The 14682-nt window shown below is 39.3% G+C and overlaps 1 protein-coding gene and 1 long non-coding RNA gene across 4 annotated transcripts in view; one reads left to right on the top strand and one right to left on the bottom strand.

The window, feature by feature from the left end:
- The window catches only part of ATAD2 (ATPase family AAA domain containing 2), a 98937-nt gene that overhangs the window by 55168 nt on the left and 29087 nt on the right, over nt 1–14682 (top strand). For all 3 annotated transcript variants that reach the window (XM_034763559.1, XM_034763558.1, XM_034763557.1), the window contains exons 17-24: nt 1022–1148; nt 2276–2462; nt 6609–6794; nt 8696–8831; nt 8966–9162; nt 12976–13135; nt 13500–13622; nt 13717–13869. In XM_034763559.1, coding sequence (XP_034619450.1) covers nt 1022–1148; nt 2276–2462; nt 6609–6794; nt 8696–8831; nt 8966–9162; nt 12976–13135; nt 13500–13622; nt 13717–13869 — 1269 coding nt within the window. The remainder of the gene's footprint in view (nt 1–1021; nt 1149–2275; nt 2463–6608; nt 6795–8695; nt 8832–8965; nt 9163–12975; nt 13136–13499; nt 13623–13716; nt 13870–14682) is intronic.
- The window catches only part of LOC117873793, a 46657-nt gene that overhangs the window by 26945 nt on the left and 5030 nt on the right, over nt 1–14682 (bottom strand). The gene's annotated exons all lie outside the window — the stretch shown is intronic.

The following is a 14682-nucleotide window of genomic DNA, read 5'->3' as shown; positions in this document are numbered from 1 at the left end:
GTAAATATCTTGTGATGCCAGCTACAACAGTGCCATGCAACGGCCTGTTCTCACTTTCAGGTGATATTGTGAACAAGAAGCAGGCAGCATGCTCTCCTGCAAATGTAAATCAACTTGTCTGAGTGAGTGGCTGAACAAGAAATAGGACTGAGTGGACTTTGTTTTATTTTTTTTAATGCAGCTATTGTACATAATTCTACATTTTGTAAATTCAATGTTCATGATAAAGAGATTGCACTACAGTAATTGTATTAGGTGAATTGAAAAATACTGTTTTTTACAGTGCAAATATTTGTAATAAAAAATAAAGTGACCACTGTACACTTTGTATTGTGTTGTAACTGAAATCAATATATTTGAAAATGTAGAAAATATCTCAAAATTTAAATAAATGGTATTCTAATATTAACAGCATGATGAATTGCAATTATGTTTTTTAAGCGCCTGACTTCCCTATTTGAAGCACTCTTTCCATTTATTGTATTCTGTAACATTAAAATTATACTTTAATACAAGCCTGTCAAACATGTAGCCCTCACAAAGTTAAAATGTGGCCTTTGACTGACAGTAGTGTGTTATCAGCTAATGCTCAGAACTTACCTGATTAAAAAAATCACTTTTTTTCTAGGTTTGTCATATTTGGTACCATTGTGTTTATGTAGAAAGGGCTTTCGCATGATACTAAACTTGACCCATTACCACCGACCAGAGGACCTGGAGGGGTAAGCCGGGGGGCAGCAAGTTCCACCTCTCTCCCCCGCCATGCTGCAGAGGGTGACACCACTGAAATTTTTTCTGTAGAATTTTACTAATGAAATGACACCACTTTCTTTCTATCATTAACTTGCCCACAGAATTACATGTGCTACCAGACTAATGGCTGTTTCTCTAAAGTGTTTTAAAATTGTCGTCTTTGGATTGAATAAACCACCACAGACTTGAATTGTGAATAAAACTTTTTTCTTTGCAAGTTGGTGGTACAAAGTTCCCAAGAGAGTTAATGAAATTCTTTGTTTTTCAGATGTTGCAAGTCCTATTTTAGAAAGTGACTTAATGTACAGTGATGAGGAAGTGCCTTCAGTGTTTGAAAATCCGCTTTCCCAGAAAACACCTAATAAGCAGAAAGCAAATGTCCTTAATTTTAACAGGTACTTGTCCTTTTGATCTTCAAATTGATTTAGGCTGCTGAATCCTTTGGTGCAAGGGAGATGTTCTGGGTTTTGTTTCCTTTTTTGGGTCGGGGAAGGGTTTTGCTTTCTTGCACCAGTCTTTGCCAGAAATAAACATAGGAACAAGCCGATAAAATTGTTGTAAAGTATCATCTGATTAGAACTGACCAAATTTAGGGGAAAAGGCCCCTAATTCTCAAGCTTGGGGCACAGAGATTTGGAGATTCATCCCAATCGCCCCTTGGAGCACCTTACATGATTGAGATCTAAAGTCTGTAGTTTGGCCTGTCTCTAAATCACATTGGTAGTTTTCTTAGACATTTTTGATGCCTTTATACTTTTAGTTTCCAAGTTTATATATTCCATTGTAACTAACAGATTTCCCACCCCCCTTCTGTTATGTAATTTGCTATTTAATTTGACAACGGCTGTGCTAATCTTTTAAAAAAATATAATCAATTTTACTGATTTATTATGAGAATCATCAAAAACTTGTTTGAAAAGACATATTTTTTTGGAGTCTTAGTTTGGGTTGGACCACCAGTCATTTCAGAGAGAGATACTGCCAAATTCCTATTACTATGGTGGTTGAGGAGATGTTCTAATTTACGGAACTTAAAGACATACACCTATTTCATGTCAGATTCTAGCCATTAAGTGCATCAATAGCGTGGTTGCAAAAACCAATTCTACACTCAGAAACATGGTTCATAAGAACAAAACAATTAAGGAACTGGAAAGACTTTGCTGACTATATTAGATTAATGACCAAACTATGTGGAAAGACTGAATAAGTGGAATGAATGAAATAAAAACAAATCTGTGATAGAAGTACAGTAAGTATATGTATTTACTGTAATCCATAACCTATACTATTGCAGCTTTACTATTTTTTTTCTGGTATATCTGATGCCTTATGTAAGAAAATAAGCAGAATTGTTGACAGTACAGATTTATTGATTTATTTGTATTCTAAAATTATGGTAGAGTAGAGAGAGCCTCAATACCTATGCTTTCATACATTGATGGAATTTTTTTTGTTTGTTTTTAGTTCTTGGGTTTTTTTAATTATTTAAAACTTCCTGATTTCACAATTCTTGTTTTAGAAGTGCTTATCGTCAGCCAACATCTTACAGACCAAGGCTCCTGATAGTTGGAGAGCCTGGGTTTGGACAGGGCTCTCATTTGGCACCAGCAGTAATACATGCTTTGGAAAAGTTCACGGTGTACACATTGGATCTCTCAGTTCTGTTTGGAATCAGTACCACATCACCCGAAGAAACATGTGCACAGGTATATATATATGTGTGTGTGTGTGTGTGTGTGTATTTTTTTTAATCTGGTAGGAATAATAAATTCTGTTTTCCAGAGTGGTTTTGGAGCAAAATGATTCAAGAGAGGCTAGCAAAACTATGACTTGTGGTTCAGTTTTAACGGTGTCTTAAAAATTTTTTTGTGGGTTTTTGTGTCTGTCTGTGTGTCCTGTTTAATCTCAGTCTGAAAGGCCACTCCTTTCTTTGGGTAATGATCATACAGATAAAATGGGACATTGTCCTTTTTAGCCTTCTGCAATGAAGATGTTGTTTATAAAAGAACAGTAAGGATTTTCTTCTTAGAGTGCTTGCTCATATCCATTCCAATTAGGTGTGCGCCACGTACACAATCATCGGAAGATTTTTACCCTAGCAACACTCAGTGGGTTGGCTGAGGCGCCCCCTGGAGTGGCGTCCTTATGGTGCCAGATATATGCCCCTGCCAACCCAGCGCCCTCTCAGTTCCTTCTTTTAATCAGCCATCATAGCAACGCCTTTCTCTCAATCCTCTCCCCTTCCCTCTGTCTCTCTTCTCCCCCCGCCCCCATTATTGAGAACAGTTTTGAGGACATATTCTAATTTACCAAAGAAAAGGCTTCTCCTCCTCCTTAATACACATAAAACACCTCATGTTTTGACATGTTCTAACCATGTATTTGAAAGAAGCCCTCTTGTACTGATAAGTTGTTGTTTAAAACTCCCAAACAGACTTGCTCTCCCACGACCATGACAGTCTCTGTCATTCGAACCTCAAGTCCCTTCATCTCACAGCCTGGATGCTCCGTGGATCAACACTGCAGAGCTAGGATGCTCTGGACTGGTTCGGGGAAGTGCTTTTAGGGAGCAGAAAACCATCCACTAGAGCCACCTACCTGGCAAAGTGGAAAAGATTCTTCATCTGGTCTGTGCAGAAGGGGTCTCACTTACACAGTTGACACTATCTTTCATTTTAGATTACTTGCTCCACTTGAAACAAGAAGTCCTAGCATTGTCATCTATTAGGGTTCATCTGGCGGCAGTTTCAGCTTTCCATCCAAGGGTGAATGGCTGTTCTGTTTTCTCAAATTGTCTGTAGTCATTTCCTTAAGGGCCTAGAGATTGTACCCCCCAGGTACCGCAGCCACTCCCTCCCTGGTACCTCAAATTCGTGTTGGCAAGGCTAACAGGTCTTCCATTTAAACCACTGGCAACATGCTCTCTGCTCTAACTATCCTGGAAAGTGGCCTTCCTGGTGGCCATTACTTCTGCTAGAAGGATCTCGGAGATCCAAGCCCTTATGTCAGAAGCACCTTATACAGTCTGCTTCAAGAACAAGGTTCGGATGTGGCCACAATTGGCCTTCCTTCCAAAGGTAGTCTCGCAATTCCATAGTAACCAGAATATCTTCCTACCTGTTTTCTATCTGAAGCCACATGCCAACAGATAGGAACAGAGACTGCACTCGCTGGTTGTCAGACGTGCACTAGCCTTCTACATAGTGTGACAGACCCAGATCGGTGGGGTACAGGAGTCTGGTAGAGGGCAAATATACTGGTCACTGGATGAGTAGTTTTCTGTTCCCTGAGTGACCAGAGCAGGGGCTGCACTAGAGTAATCAGGAACCTGCTAGAACCAGTTAAGGCAGGCTGGCTAATTAGGACACCTGGAGCCAATTAAGAAGCTGCTAGACTCAATTAAGGCAGGCTAATCAGGGCACCTGGGTTTTAAAAGGAGCTCATTTCAGTTTGTGGTGCAAGTGTGAGGAGCTGGGAGCAAGAGGCGCAAGGAGCTGAGAGTGAGAGGGTGTGCTGCTGGAGGACTGAGGAGCACAAGCATTATCAGACACCAGGTCCTGTGGTGGGAATAAGGAAGGTGTTTGGAGGAGACCATGAGGAAGTAGCCCAGGGAGTTGTAGCTGTCATGCAGCTGTTACAGGAGACACTATAGACAGCCGCAGTCCACAGGGCCCTGGGCTGGAACCCGGAGTAGAGGGCAGGCTTGGGTTCCCCCCCAAAACTCCTAATTGACCTGGACTGTGGGTTCTTCCAGAGGGAAAGGTCTCTGGGTTGTTACCCAACCCACATGGTGAATCTCTGAGGCAAGAAAATCCGCCTATGAGCGCAGGACCAACTGAGATAGAGGAGGAACTTTATCACAATAGAAAGGACTAAGTCATTTCGGAAATCTACTCCGGTTTTTGTAGCCTTTTCAGACAAAATTAAAGGCCTTTCAGTCTCTGCTTAGAGAATTTCTTCATGGATTGCTTCCTGTATCCGCACATGCTATGACCTGGTGAAGGTCCCCGCTCCTCCTGCCCTGGCGGCGCATTCCACAAGGTCTCAAGCATCTCCAGTAGTGTTTGTAGTTCAGAGGACATTTGTAGAGCGGCAACGTGGTTGTAAGTCCACACCTTTGCATCTCATTATGCCATCAACCAGCAGGTGAGAGATGACACAGGTTTCGACCGAGCAGTATTACAATCAGCATGCCAATGAACACTCAACCCTCCACCTGCACAGCTTCTTGGGAGTCACCTACTTTGGAATGGACATGCGCAAGCATGTGAAGAAGAAAAAATGGTTACTAACCTTCCATAACTGTTGTTTGTCGAGATGTGTTGCTTATGACCATTCCAAAAGCCACTCCCCTTACCCCTCTATTGGAGTTAGCCATTAAGAAGGAAGTGAGGGGGATGCAGGTTGGTGGAACCCTTTATACTGGTGCTGTGAGTATACAACCCCACGAGGCACCAGAGCCAACCTGACAGATACCACTGAGGGGAAAACTTTCTGGCCAGCGGTGCTTGGGGCAAGCACACATCTACTTTGGAGTGGACATAAGAAATACATCTCGAAGAATGGCAGTTACGGAAGGTTCGTAACAGGGTTTTCTTTGCTTCTTTTTTCCTTTTAAACCATTCAGCAATTTTCTATCTTTTAATATCATAGTTCAGTACATATGTAACATCTTAAATTATTTGTTAACATAACCTTTATTTAAGCAGGGCATGGTGTTTTCCATAACTTTCCTAACTCTCATAAGCTAATGTCAGCATGTTTTTATCTTTTCCAAATGTGGGTTTTCAGGGGACTTTTTACTCAAAATTTAGCAAGCCTTGTCAGCAATTTCACCTGTTGCATTTTAAGGGACTTATTCAGGTAGGACTGTATTTAGCTGTTCCCCAACAATTCTATTAGTATAGTTATAAAAGTGCCCCTTTCAGAAATCTGAAACCATGATTTTTGCTGACTGAATCTGTGGTTATGTCTGTTTTTCACTTAAGTGGCCCCCCATCACAGTAATATCCGAGTGCCTTGTATCTTTAATCTACCTCTGTAGGGAAGCACTATTATCTTAATTTCATAGATGTGGACTTGAGACCTAGAGAGACTAAGTTACTTGCCCAGGGTCACACAGGATGTTTGTGGCAGACCAGGGAATTGAACCTAGGTATTCCATGGACCACGCCAGCTCTCTAACCACTGGGCTGGCCATCCTTCCTCCCTGTCTGATCTCCGGCAGCATGGGTTCTCATCTTAAAATGATTAATCTTTTCTTGCTCCCAGTTTTTCATCTTTCCAGAAGGAAGGTAGGAGACCGTTTTCCAAAGTACACATTGATCTTTCATTAGAATCCATGCTGTCAGGCTAACAATGATTATCCTCATTCCATCAAAATTAATTCTTTTCCCCCATACCACTTTCTTGGTGTCTGCACTGGTAAACTGTGCACAATAAGAAGGTAATGAAAATCCCAGAGCAAAGTGTTGTGTTAAAATTCCTTGACATACATCAATGCACATTTTCTTAATGTTTCTATCTCTCTCTGGAAGAATCATGCCTATAGTAATATTCAAATAGGTTTCAATCCTGGGGTTTTTTGTTGTTGTTTTTTCCCTCTACTCTAGGCAAGACATTATTAATTTCAATAAAATTATACAAAATCACCTGTAATTTATGACTGGGTTTGTTTCATAGTTGATGCAAGGTAGAAGCTTGCCTCAGTATTAAGAATTGTTCTTTCCCAGTTGTTGCTTACTTAGTATATCAACTGTGAAATAGGAGTGACTAGTTGATCTTTAATTATTTATTAGTGACCTATTCACGTGTTTCTCAGTATTCCCAAATCAATACTTTTCTTTTACTAGTTGATCCATGAAGCCAAAAGAACAGCACCAAGTATATTATACATTCCACATGTCCACTTATGGTGGGAGACTGTTGGATTCACTTTGAAAGCTACATTTACAACATTATTACAGAATATTCCATCATTTGCTCCAGTTCTGCTGCTTGCAACATCAGATGTACATCATGCAGCTCTACCAGAAGAGGTACTGTTTGCCAGTGCATTTAATATAATCTTCATCTCTTCAATTCAAATAACTTTTTCATATTAATCTAGTTCCGGTGGTTTATAAATCTGTCAAGATTGTGATCTTTTGGGCAAACCTAGCAGAAGCAGATACAAATATCCTTGCTTACGGTAGATTTCATTTGTAGAAAAATACTGTTTCACAGTAGATATCAGGAGAGAAGTTATGTAAGTGAACTTGAGTGTTTACACTTCAAAAAAAAATTTTATTCCGTAATTGCAGGACTCCTATAAACAATATGATTATGCAGCCACATGTTTGTGTTCCAGAATCAGTGTTTTTAAAAGCTGAGAAGGAAAAACTCCCGAATGTTAACAAATGTAATTAAGTCTGACTGAGCCTGTAGATACTCTGAAACAGTATCTCTCAGAGAAGTAAAGTCCTCCCATTCATCACAATGTAGTGTTAGCATTGAAGTCTAATGACAGTTTAAAAATATCAGTATAAACTATTCCAGTACAGGTTTTACCAGAATCATCATACTAATGTGCTTATCTATTGTTCTTGGATGTGCTGTAGTGGTATATATTGGACAAAGTGAATTGGGAAGCTAATTGCTGTCTGGGATTAGTGAGGAGGCAAAGATAACTTTTTTCAGACATTCGCTGAACGTAAAGTTGCATCTGCCCTACTCAAAGGAAATGCATCCCCTTCCCAGTACTAAAAGACCCAAATGTCTTGTGGATAACAAAATTCCAAGGAGCCTACCAAATCTTGAATACCAAACAGGGTACAGTGACTTAAGTCAAGAAGCTTTAAATCACTTGTAGTTCTTCTGTCATTGATTTAAATCATGTTGAGGTTTTGTGAAAACTAATTTGAAAACTTGTGCTATTGCAACTTTCAATTTAAATTTAAGGAACAGAATTAGAAATGCTGCTTTTGTTTTAATGCCCCTACTGGTAGGGTAGCCTACTTGAATTTTATAAAACTGCTGCTATAGGAGAGACAACCAAAATATTGAAAATTAAGACCCTGACCCTGAAATCACTCAGATAGGTATGGAACATTACTCACATAAACAATTGTATCAACTTCAAGAGGACTACTTATGTGCTTAAAGTTAAGCATGTGTATATGTGTTGTCAATATCATGGCCAAAAATTGTATTACTTATTACAGCAAACCCTGATGGAAGACTACAACCTTGTTGAAATATTTCAGCTTTCTTGATTTGTAGAATGTGGTGTAGGTTACAAATATAGTACAGGCCATTTGTTTATCAATGTTGTCTTTTTGAGTTTGTGGTGATCTCACAGATGATGATGCCCTGGATTTGTCTTTCAGCGAAAATGTTTCATACTTAGAATTCTCTCTTTAGTAGACGAAATATCTTTATGTAGAATCTGAATTTCTACAGATTAGGAATCTAAAGAAACAGGTACAAAATGTCCACATTAGCAATTTAATTTCTCTATGACATGGAGAAAAAGTAAAAATTAGTAACGTGTAATTAAAAAGATCAATTTATGATTTAAAAAAAAATAACTAACTTAAAAAAAAAAAATCTACCTTAGTGCAGAACCCCCAGTTGTTTCCTACTTAACTGTTGGTGTAGTGCAGTCTGCAGTTCAGTGACACACTCTAATACAACAGTCTTCAGTTTGGGGGGCCAAGTGAAATGAATTTATTTCATATTCCACATGTGGCCGCTTCAACGAAGGCCTAATTTTAAGTCATTAAGGAAATCTAGCCTTCTAGAGCCAAGAAGCTAATTCTTTTATCACTGATGCTTCTGTATTGTGCCCTTCAGTTTGTCCTTCAATACAGTATAAAAACGCACATAAAATGCACTTTTTTTGTGATATCACAGGAATCCTGTGACTTGTATTTTATAAATAATCTTTTTCCCCCCTTAGGTGCAGGAATTATTTGTTGATGATTATGGAGAAGTTTTCAATGTCCAGTTGCCTAACAATGAAGAAAGAAGGAAATTTTTTGAAGATTTAATTCTGAATCAAGCTGCTAAGCCTCCTGTATCAAAAAAGAAAGCAGGTTAGGATGTGCTACAAATATCATTTTACCAGCTGTGCTCTACCATCACTAAAATAAATATTGGAGTGTTGTAGAATGCATTGATTGAAAAACTAAACCCTGTAAATTGGCTTAAATCCTCTGTTTGACTTAAGTTTTGCAGGCCTTGGAAGTCCTTCCAGTAGCACCACCGCCTGAGCCACGACAGTTGACAGTCGAGGAGGTGAAACGGCTTGAGGAGCAAGAGGAGGATACATTACGTGAACTTAGGATTTTCTTGAGGAATGTTACACACAGACTTGCCATTGACAAACGTTTCAGAGCATTTACAAAACCCGTTGACCTAGATGAGGTAAAGTTAAGGTTGAGCTAAACATTTAGCATTCAGTAAAAGACCCTTCCTTGCCTTTTTGAAACTCAAATTGGTTGCCACCATGGTTTGATCAGCAGAAAGGTTTTGATGTAGGCATGTATGTAACAGCAGTAAAAAGAATATAGCTTTCTTTATTTAGAAGAGAGTTGTTAATACTGTTCTTAGTTAAAAAGAAAACTTAAAGCTTTCCTTACTTTTAGTAGGCCATAAGTTATTTCTGTGGGAACAAGAGTGGAACCAGCAGTCAACAGAAGTGTTAAGACTACACTATCTGTTTTAGCATGTTCAAAGTTCAGCAGCAAGTGCAGTGTTTTCAAATGGCAACTGTGATTTTTAAGGACTGAATAGAGTCCAAATAGTAACTTTTCTGATACTAGGGGCAAACGTTGCATTCTTCAAAGTTCTATGTGGGTCTAATATATCCAGATCTTTGCTTAAGAAAGAGAGTGCAATATTACATAAGAGAACAGTGGACACAGAATTCCAGAGTTGCTCTGGCCCAAAATTCAGCAGGTAATAAATGACAAGTTGTGGCTATTTTGTCTCGCTGAGGACACAAGTTGACCTTATTACCTTTTTTCCCTGGAAGATGGACTACAAATGGCTTAGCAGTCTTCAGATATGTACATGCTTCAGGGAGAGAGGAGCGTAGTTTAAGGACTACTGAGCACCATGAAGAACATCAGTAATGCTCCCACTCTAATGGAGGAAGTAGGAGAGAAAGGAAGGCTACTACTTGGAGATCAGAAAATGTAGGGGGAAAATGAGAATTGCTAAAAGCCAAACAGAGTTGGACCTTGCAAAGGAAATTAAAACCTATAGTAAAAGATTCTTTAGCCTTATAAATAAAAAGAAAACCAGGAAGAAGTGTGACTGCTATGCACAGAGGGGGGTAGAGATTAAAGATAACCTCGGCATGGCTCAACAGCTAAACAAATATTTGGCCTTAGTTTTTAATAAGAATAATGCATGGGGACAATGGCAGGGTGGCTAATGGGACTGAGGATATAGAGGTAGAAATCACCATATCTGAGGTGGAAGTCAAGCTCAAACAGCTTAATGGGACCAAATTGGGGGCCCAGATAATCTGCATCCAAGAATATTAAAGGAACTGGCATGTGAAATTGCAAGCCTAGTAGCAAGGATTTTTAATGAGTCTGTAAACTCAAGAGTTGTACCCTAGGACTGGAGAATTGCAAATATAGTACCTACATTTAAGAAAGGGGCGTGGGGTTATGTGGGAAACTACAGGCTCATTAATTTGACCTGAGTTGTATGCAAGGTCTTGGAACAAATTTTGAAAGAGAAAGTAGCTAAGAACATAGAGGTAAATGGTAACTAGGATAAAATACAACATGATTTTACAAAAGGTAGGTCATGTCAGACCACCTGATCTTTCTTTGAGAAGATAATCTATTTTCTAGACGAAGAAAATGCAATAGATCTAATCTACCTGGATTTCAGTAAGGTGTTTGATACACTTCCTACCCCTGGGGGAATTCTGTGCACAATATTTTAAAATTATGCATGTTTTATTTCTCAAAATAACACTGTAATCACACTAGTTTCAATTATTTTGTAATTTATTTCAAAAATACCTATCAGCAGTTATGCCTGTAACAACACAGAGACGAAAAAAATTCCCCCAGGAGTATAGAGTTAAGGAAACCCTTACGACAACCTAGTTCCTGTTTCTCTGCCCCCTCCCTCTCAGAGCCCAGCAGGGGGACCAGACACCCACACACCCTATTCCTCCAGAGCCCAGCTGTGGGGTGCTCCCCAGCCCAAACACCTGAACTGCCCACCTCCCCAGAGCCAACCTGCCCCCCCCAGGGCCAACCTGCCCCCCCCAGCCCAGACACCTGCAAACCAACCCCCCCATCCCAATCTCAGGATCCAGAAGGAGAAACAGCCTGATCCTGGGTCCTAGGCTTGTAGGGAGTTTCCTGCACGCTGTCCCCTTCCTTAAGGGTGTGCTGGAGTACTGCAGCTGCAGGCAACCCTGCGGGTACCTCCCCCCGCCCCCAGCAGTGTTGTCTCTGCCTGGTCCAGTGTCCCCTAGTGGCAACCAGGAGCTCTGCAGCCCATTTCTGCAGGAGGAAAAGGAAATTCTGCACATAACATTAATTTCTGCATTGCACAATGGTGCAGAATTCCCCCAGGAACATGTTCCAGATGGGATATGCAGTTAGAGACTCACAACAAGGATTTGTACTATAAGCTGGGGATGTATCAGTTGGAAGCAAAAGAGGAGAAAGACATGGGTATATTAGTTAATTACAGAATAACTATGAGCTTCCAGTGTGATGCGGATGTGAAAAGGGCTGATGGAATCCTAGGATGCATCATATGAGATATTTCCAGTAGAGATAAGGAAGTATTACAAGGCACTGGTGATATCTCATCTGGAATACTGTGTGCAGCTCTGGTCTCCCATGTTTAAAAAAAGATTAATTCAAACTTCAAACAGGTTCAGAAAAGGGCTACTAGATTGATCAGAGGAATAGAGAACCTACCTTATAAGACGACAAATGAAAGCTGACGGGAGAGATGTGGTTGCTATCTATAAATACATGAGATAAATACCAGGGAGGGAGAGGAGTTATTTAAGTTAAGGACCAATGTTGGCACAAGAACAAATGGATATACACTGGCCATTAATAAGTTTAGGCTTGAAACTAGATTAAGATTTCTAACTATCAGAAGAGTGAAGTTCTGAAACAGCCTTCCAAGAGGAGTATTGGGAGCAAAAAACAACTTTGTTTCAAGACTGCTTAATGAGTTTATGGAGGAGATAGTATGATGAGATGTCTACAATAGCATATGGCCTATCTGTCACTGCTGTTAGCAAATATCCCCATCCCCAATGGCTGGAGATGAGACACTAAATGGGGAGGGCTCTGAGTTAGTACAGAGTATTCTTTCCCAGGTGTATAGTAGGTCCTGCTCATATGCTCAGAGTCTAACTGATTACCATATTTGGGGTCAGGAATGAATTTCCCCCAGGTCAGATTGGCAGAAACCTTGGGGGGTTTCACCTTCCTCTGTGAGTAGGGCCTGGGTCATTTGCTGGCTTAAACTAGAGTAAGTTGTGGATTCTCAGTAACTTGAAACCTTCAAATAAAGATTGAGGACTTCAGTAACTTAACCAGAAGTTCTGAGTCCTCTATTACAAGAGTGGATGGGTAAGGTTTTGTGCAGGAGGTCCGCCTAAATGATCGTTATGGTCCTTTCTGGCCTTAGTCTATGAGAGAAGCTGAGGAGAATCTCATTGCTGAGCTAGGTAGTACAATATCTAGTTTCCCTCAAGGGCGATGAAGGTAATTGGTTTAGTTTTTTGGGTTTTTTACTTTATGAAATGATGGGAACCACTTGCAACTCTTGAAAGAAGAAAATTGAACTTAGAAATATAGTTAGAGGGAGAGAAGGGTTAAAACTTTGAATGTCTGATAAAGAAAATGTCAGATTAAATATGCTGCATCTCAATTAGATGCCAACTATAAGTTATTTAGAAATAAGTAACGATGAAACCATTACAATACAACAAAAATATATGGTAAAATAACACCAGATTTCATCTTCAGTGTAAATAAGAACTTGGAAACTGTATATAATTTCCATTTTCAAGAAACCTCATAGTAAATCTGAATAACTTCTGCAGACAAACAGCATATATACTCAGCATTGTTTGGGGCAACTCATTTAACTGAGGGTGTATGATCCTTAATTTGTCAGCTGTGAAGAAAGTTTAATTACAAAGCTTTTGAACACATTTTTATATTTTATTTGTAGGTACCCGATTATGTCACAGTTATCAAACAGCCAATGGATCTTTCAACCGTTATCTGTAAAATTGACCTGCACCAATATCTGACTGCAAGAGACTATCTGAGAGATATTGATCTAATCTGTAGCAATGCTTTAGAGTACAATCCAGATAGAGATCCAGGAGGTGAGGATTCATTTTATTCCATTACTGTAAACAACCTTTAAAAATGTATAGGGTAACAATACTATAGCTTTAATACTGTGGATTAAATAACTTAAATGTCCACTGGGGAACATTGCTCACTAGATTTTAAGTATTGTTGTATTAAACTTTGGGCCTGAATTATCTGATGCTAATTTAAACTGATATTTAGCATTTTCTTCTGGTTTAATTTTTGCTATCCTATTACATATGTTATGCTAAAATTATAAACGGAAACAATCTTTTCAAAACACAAATGTAATTAATAGCGAAGAGCTGAACTTTTGTCTGTGATAAAAGCAAAGAGCATTGTTGGAAAGTATTTAGTTCTGTCCATAACTTTCAGATCGTCTCATCAGACATAGAGCCTGTACTCTGAGAGATACAGCATATGCAATAGTCAAGGAAGAAATGGATGAAGACTTTGAACAACTGTGTGAAGAAATTCAGGAGTCTCGCAAGAAAAGAGGTGTGTGTTTAATGCCAGGGATAATAAAGTTTGTCTAAATATCTGTATCAAGAAACAGACAATCCTTTACTGTATAACTGTTTTTCATTTCAAGGTTGCAGCTCTTCAAAATATGCTCCATCTTACTATTATGTGATGCCAAAGCAGAGCTCCATATCTGAATGTAAGAAATTGGATCTTGAGTGTAGTGAAAAAATGAAGATACCTGCTATGCCTGTGGATTCCAGCTCACCTTTCCTTTCTAATGGCAAGTAGTCTCTTAATAAGAGTTTTCACAACTTGACCAAGCATGTCCATACTTAAAACAAAATTTTCCATTTTAACAGTTTCTGAAGACTTCTCAAATCTTTCTTTCAGTTGGAGACAGCCTTAATCCTTTTCTTCCCTGCCATGACCTTTCCCTCCTCTCCTCCCCCAAGCATGAGCCATAATACTCCTTGTAATGCAAGTCTCCGCTTTTTAATGTACCCCAAACAAGAATGACTAAACAGCTGCAAAATAAGCAAATGAATGTGGGAGCATAAGCTGTAGATGTCTGAAGGGAAAACAGTTTCATGTTCACCACCTTTTCCCCACACTGTGAAAAGGACTTGAAGCACAAATAAGTTTTTAGCTTCCAGTTCAATTTAGGTGTAAACCAGATTAGACGATATATTGTGAAATCCTGGGCCCACTGAAGTCCAATGGCAAAACTCCCATTCATTTAACTGGGAACAGGATTTCACTTATGTTCTTTGGTATTGCACTCAATCAAGACAAAGGGTCCTTCCATTATGGAAGACATAAGCAAACTCCATTCCATGCAAGTTAAGTAACTCTGGGTAGAGTTTCATATACAATCTGGAAAGTGTCCAGTAGAAGGACTCCTAAACCTTGTACAGTTGCAGTCACTTCTTCAAATCAGCCCATAAAACCACCTACTCCATGAGATGTTCTGATTTTGGTTGTCTTATTAACGATCTATCTACATCTGCGCTTACCTGAATAGTGGTCCCAATTTTTTGTCTTGACAGTGGCATAAACTGTTTGTGCAAAAGAATGGGTCTTATTCAGTGTTTTT

The sequence above is a fragment of the Trachemys scripta genome, chromosome 2 (assembly GCF_013100865.1).
Source record: "Trachemys scripta elegans isolate TJP31775 chromosome 2, CAS_Tse_1.0, whole genome shotgun sequence".
NCBI classification, from domain to species: domain Eukaryota; kingdom Metazoa; phylum Chordata; order Testudines; family Emydidae; genus Trachemys; species Trachemys scripta.
The sequence above is the reverse complement of the archived record's forward strand: the minus strand, read 5'-3'. Positions and strand labels throughout refer to the sequence as shown.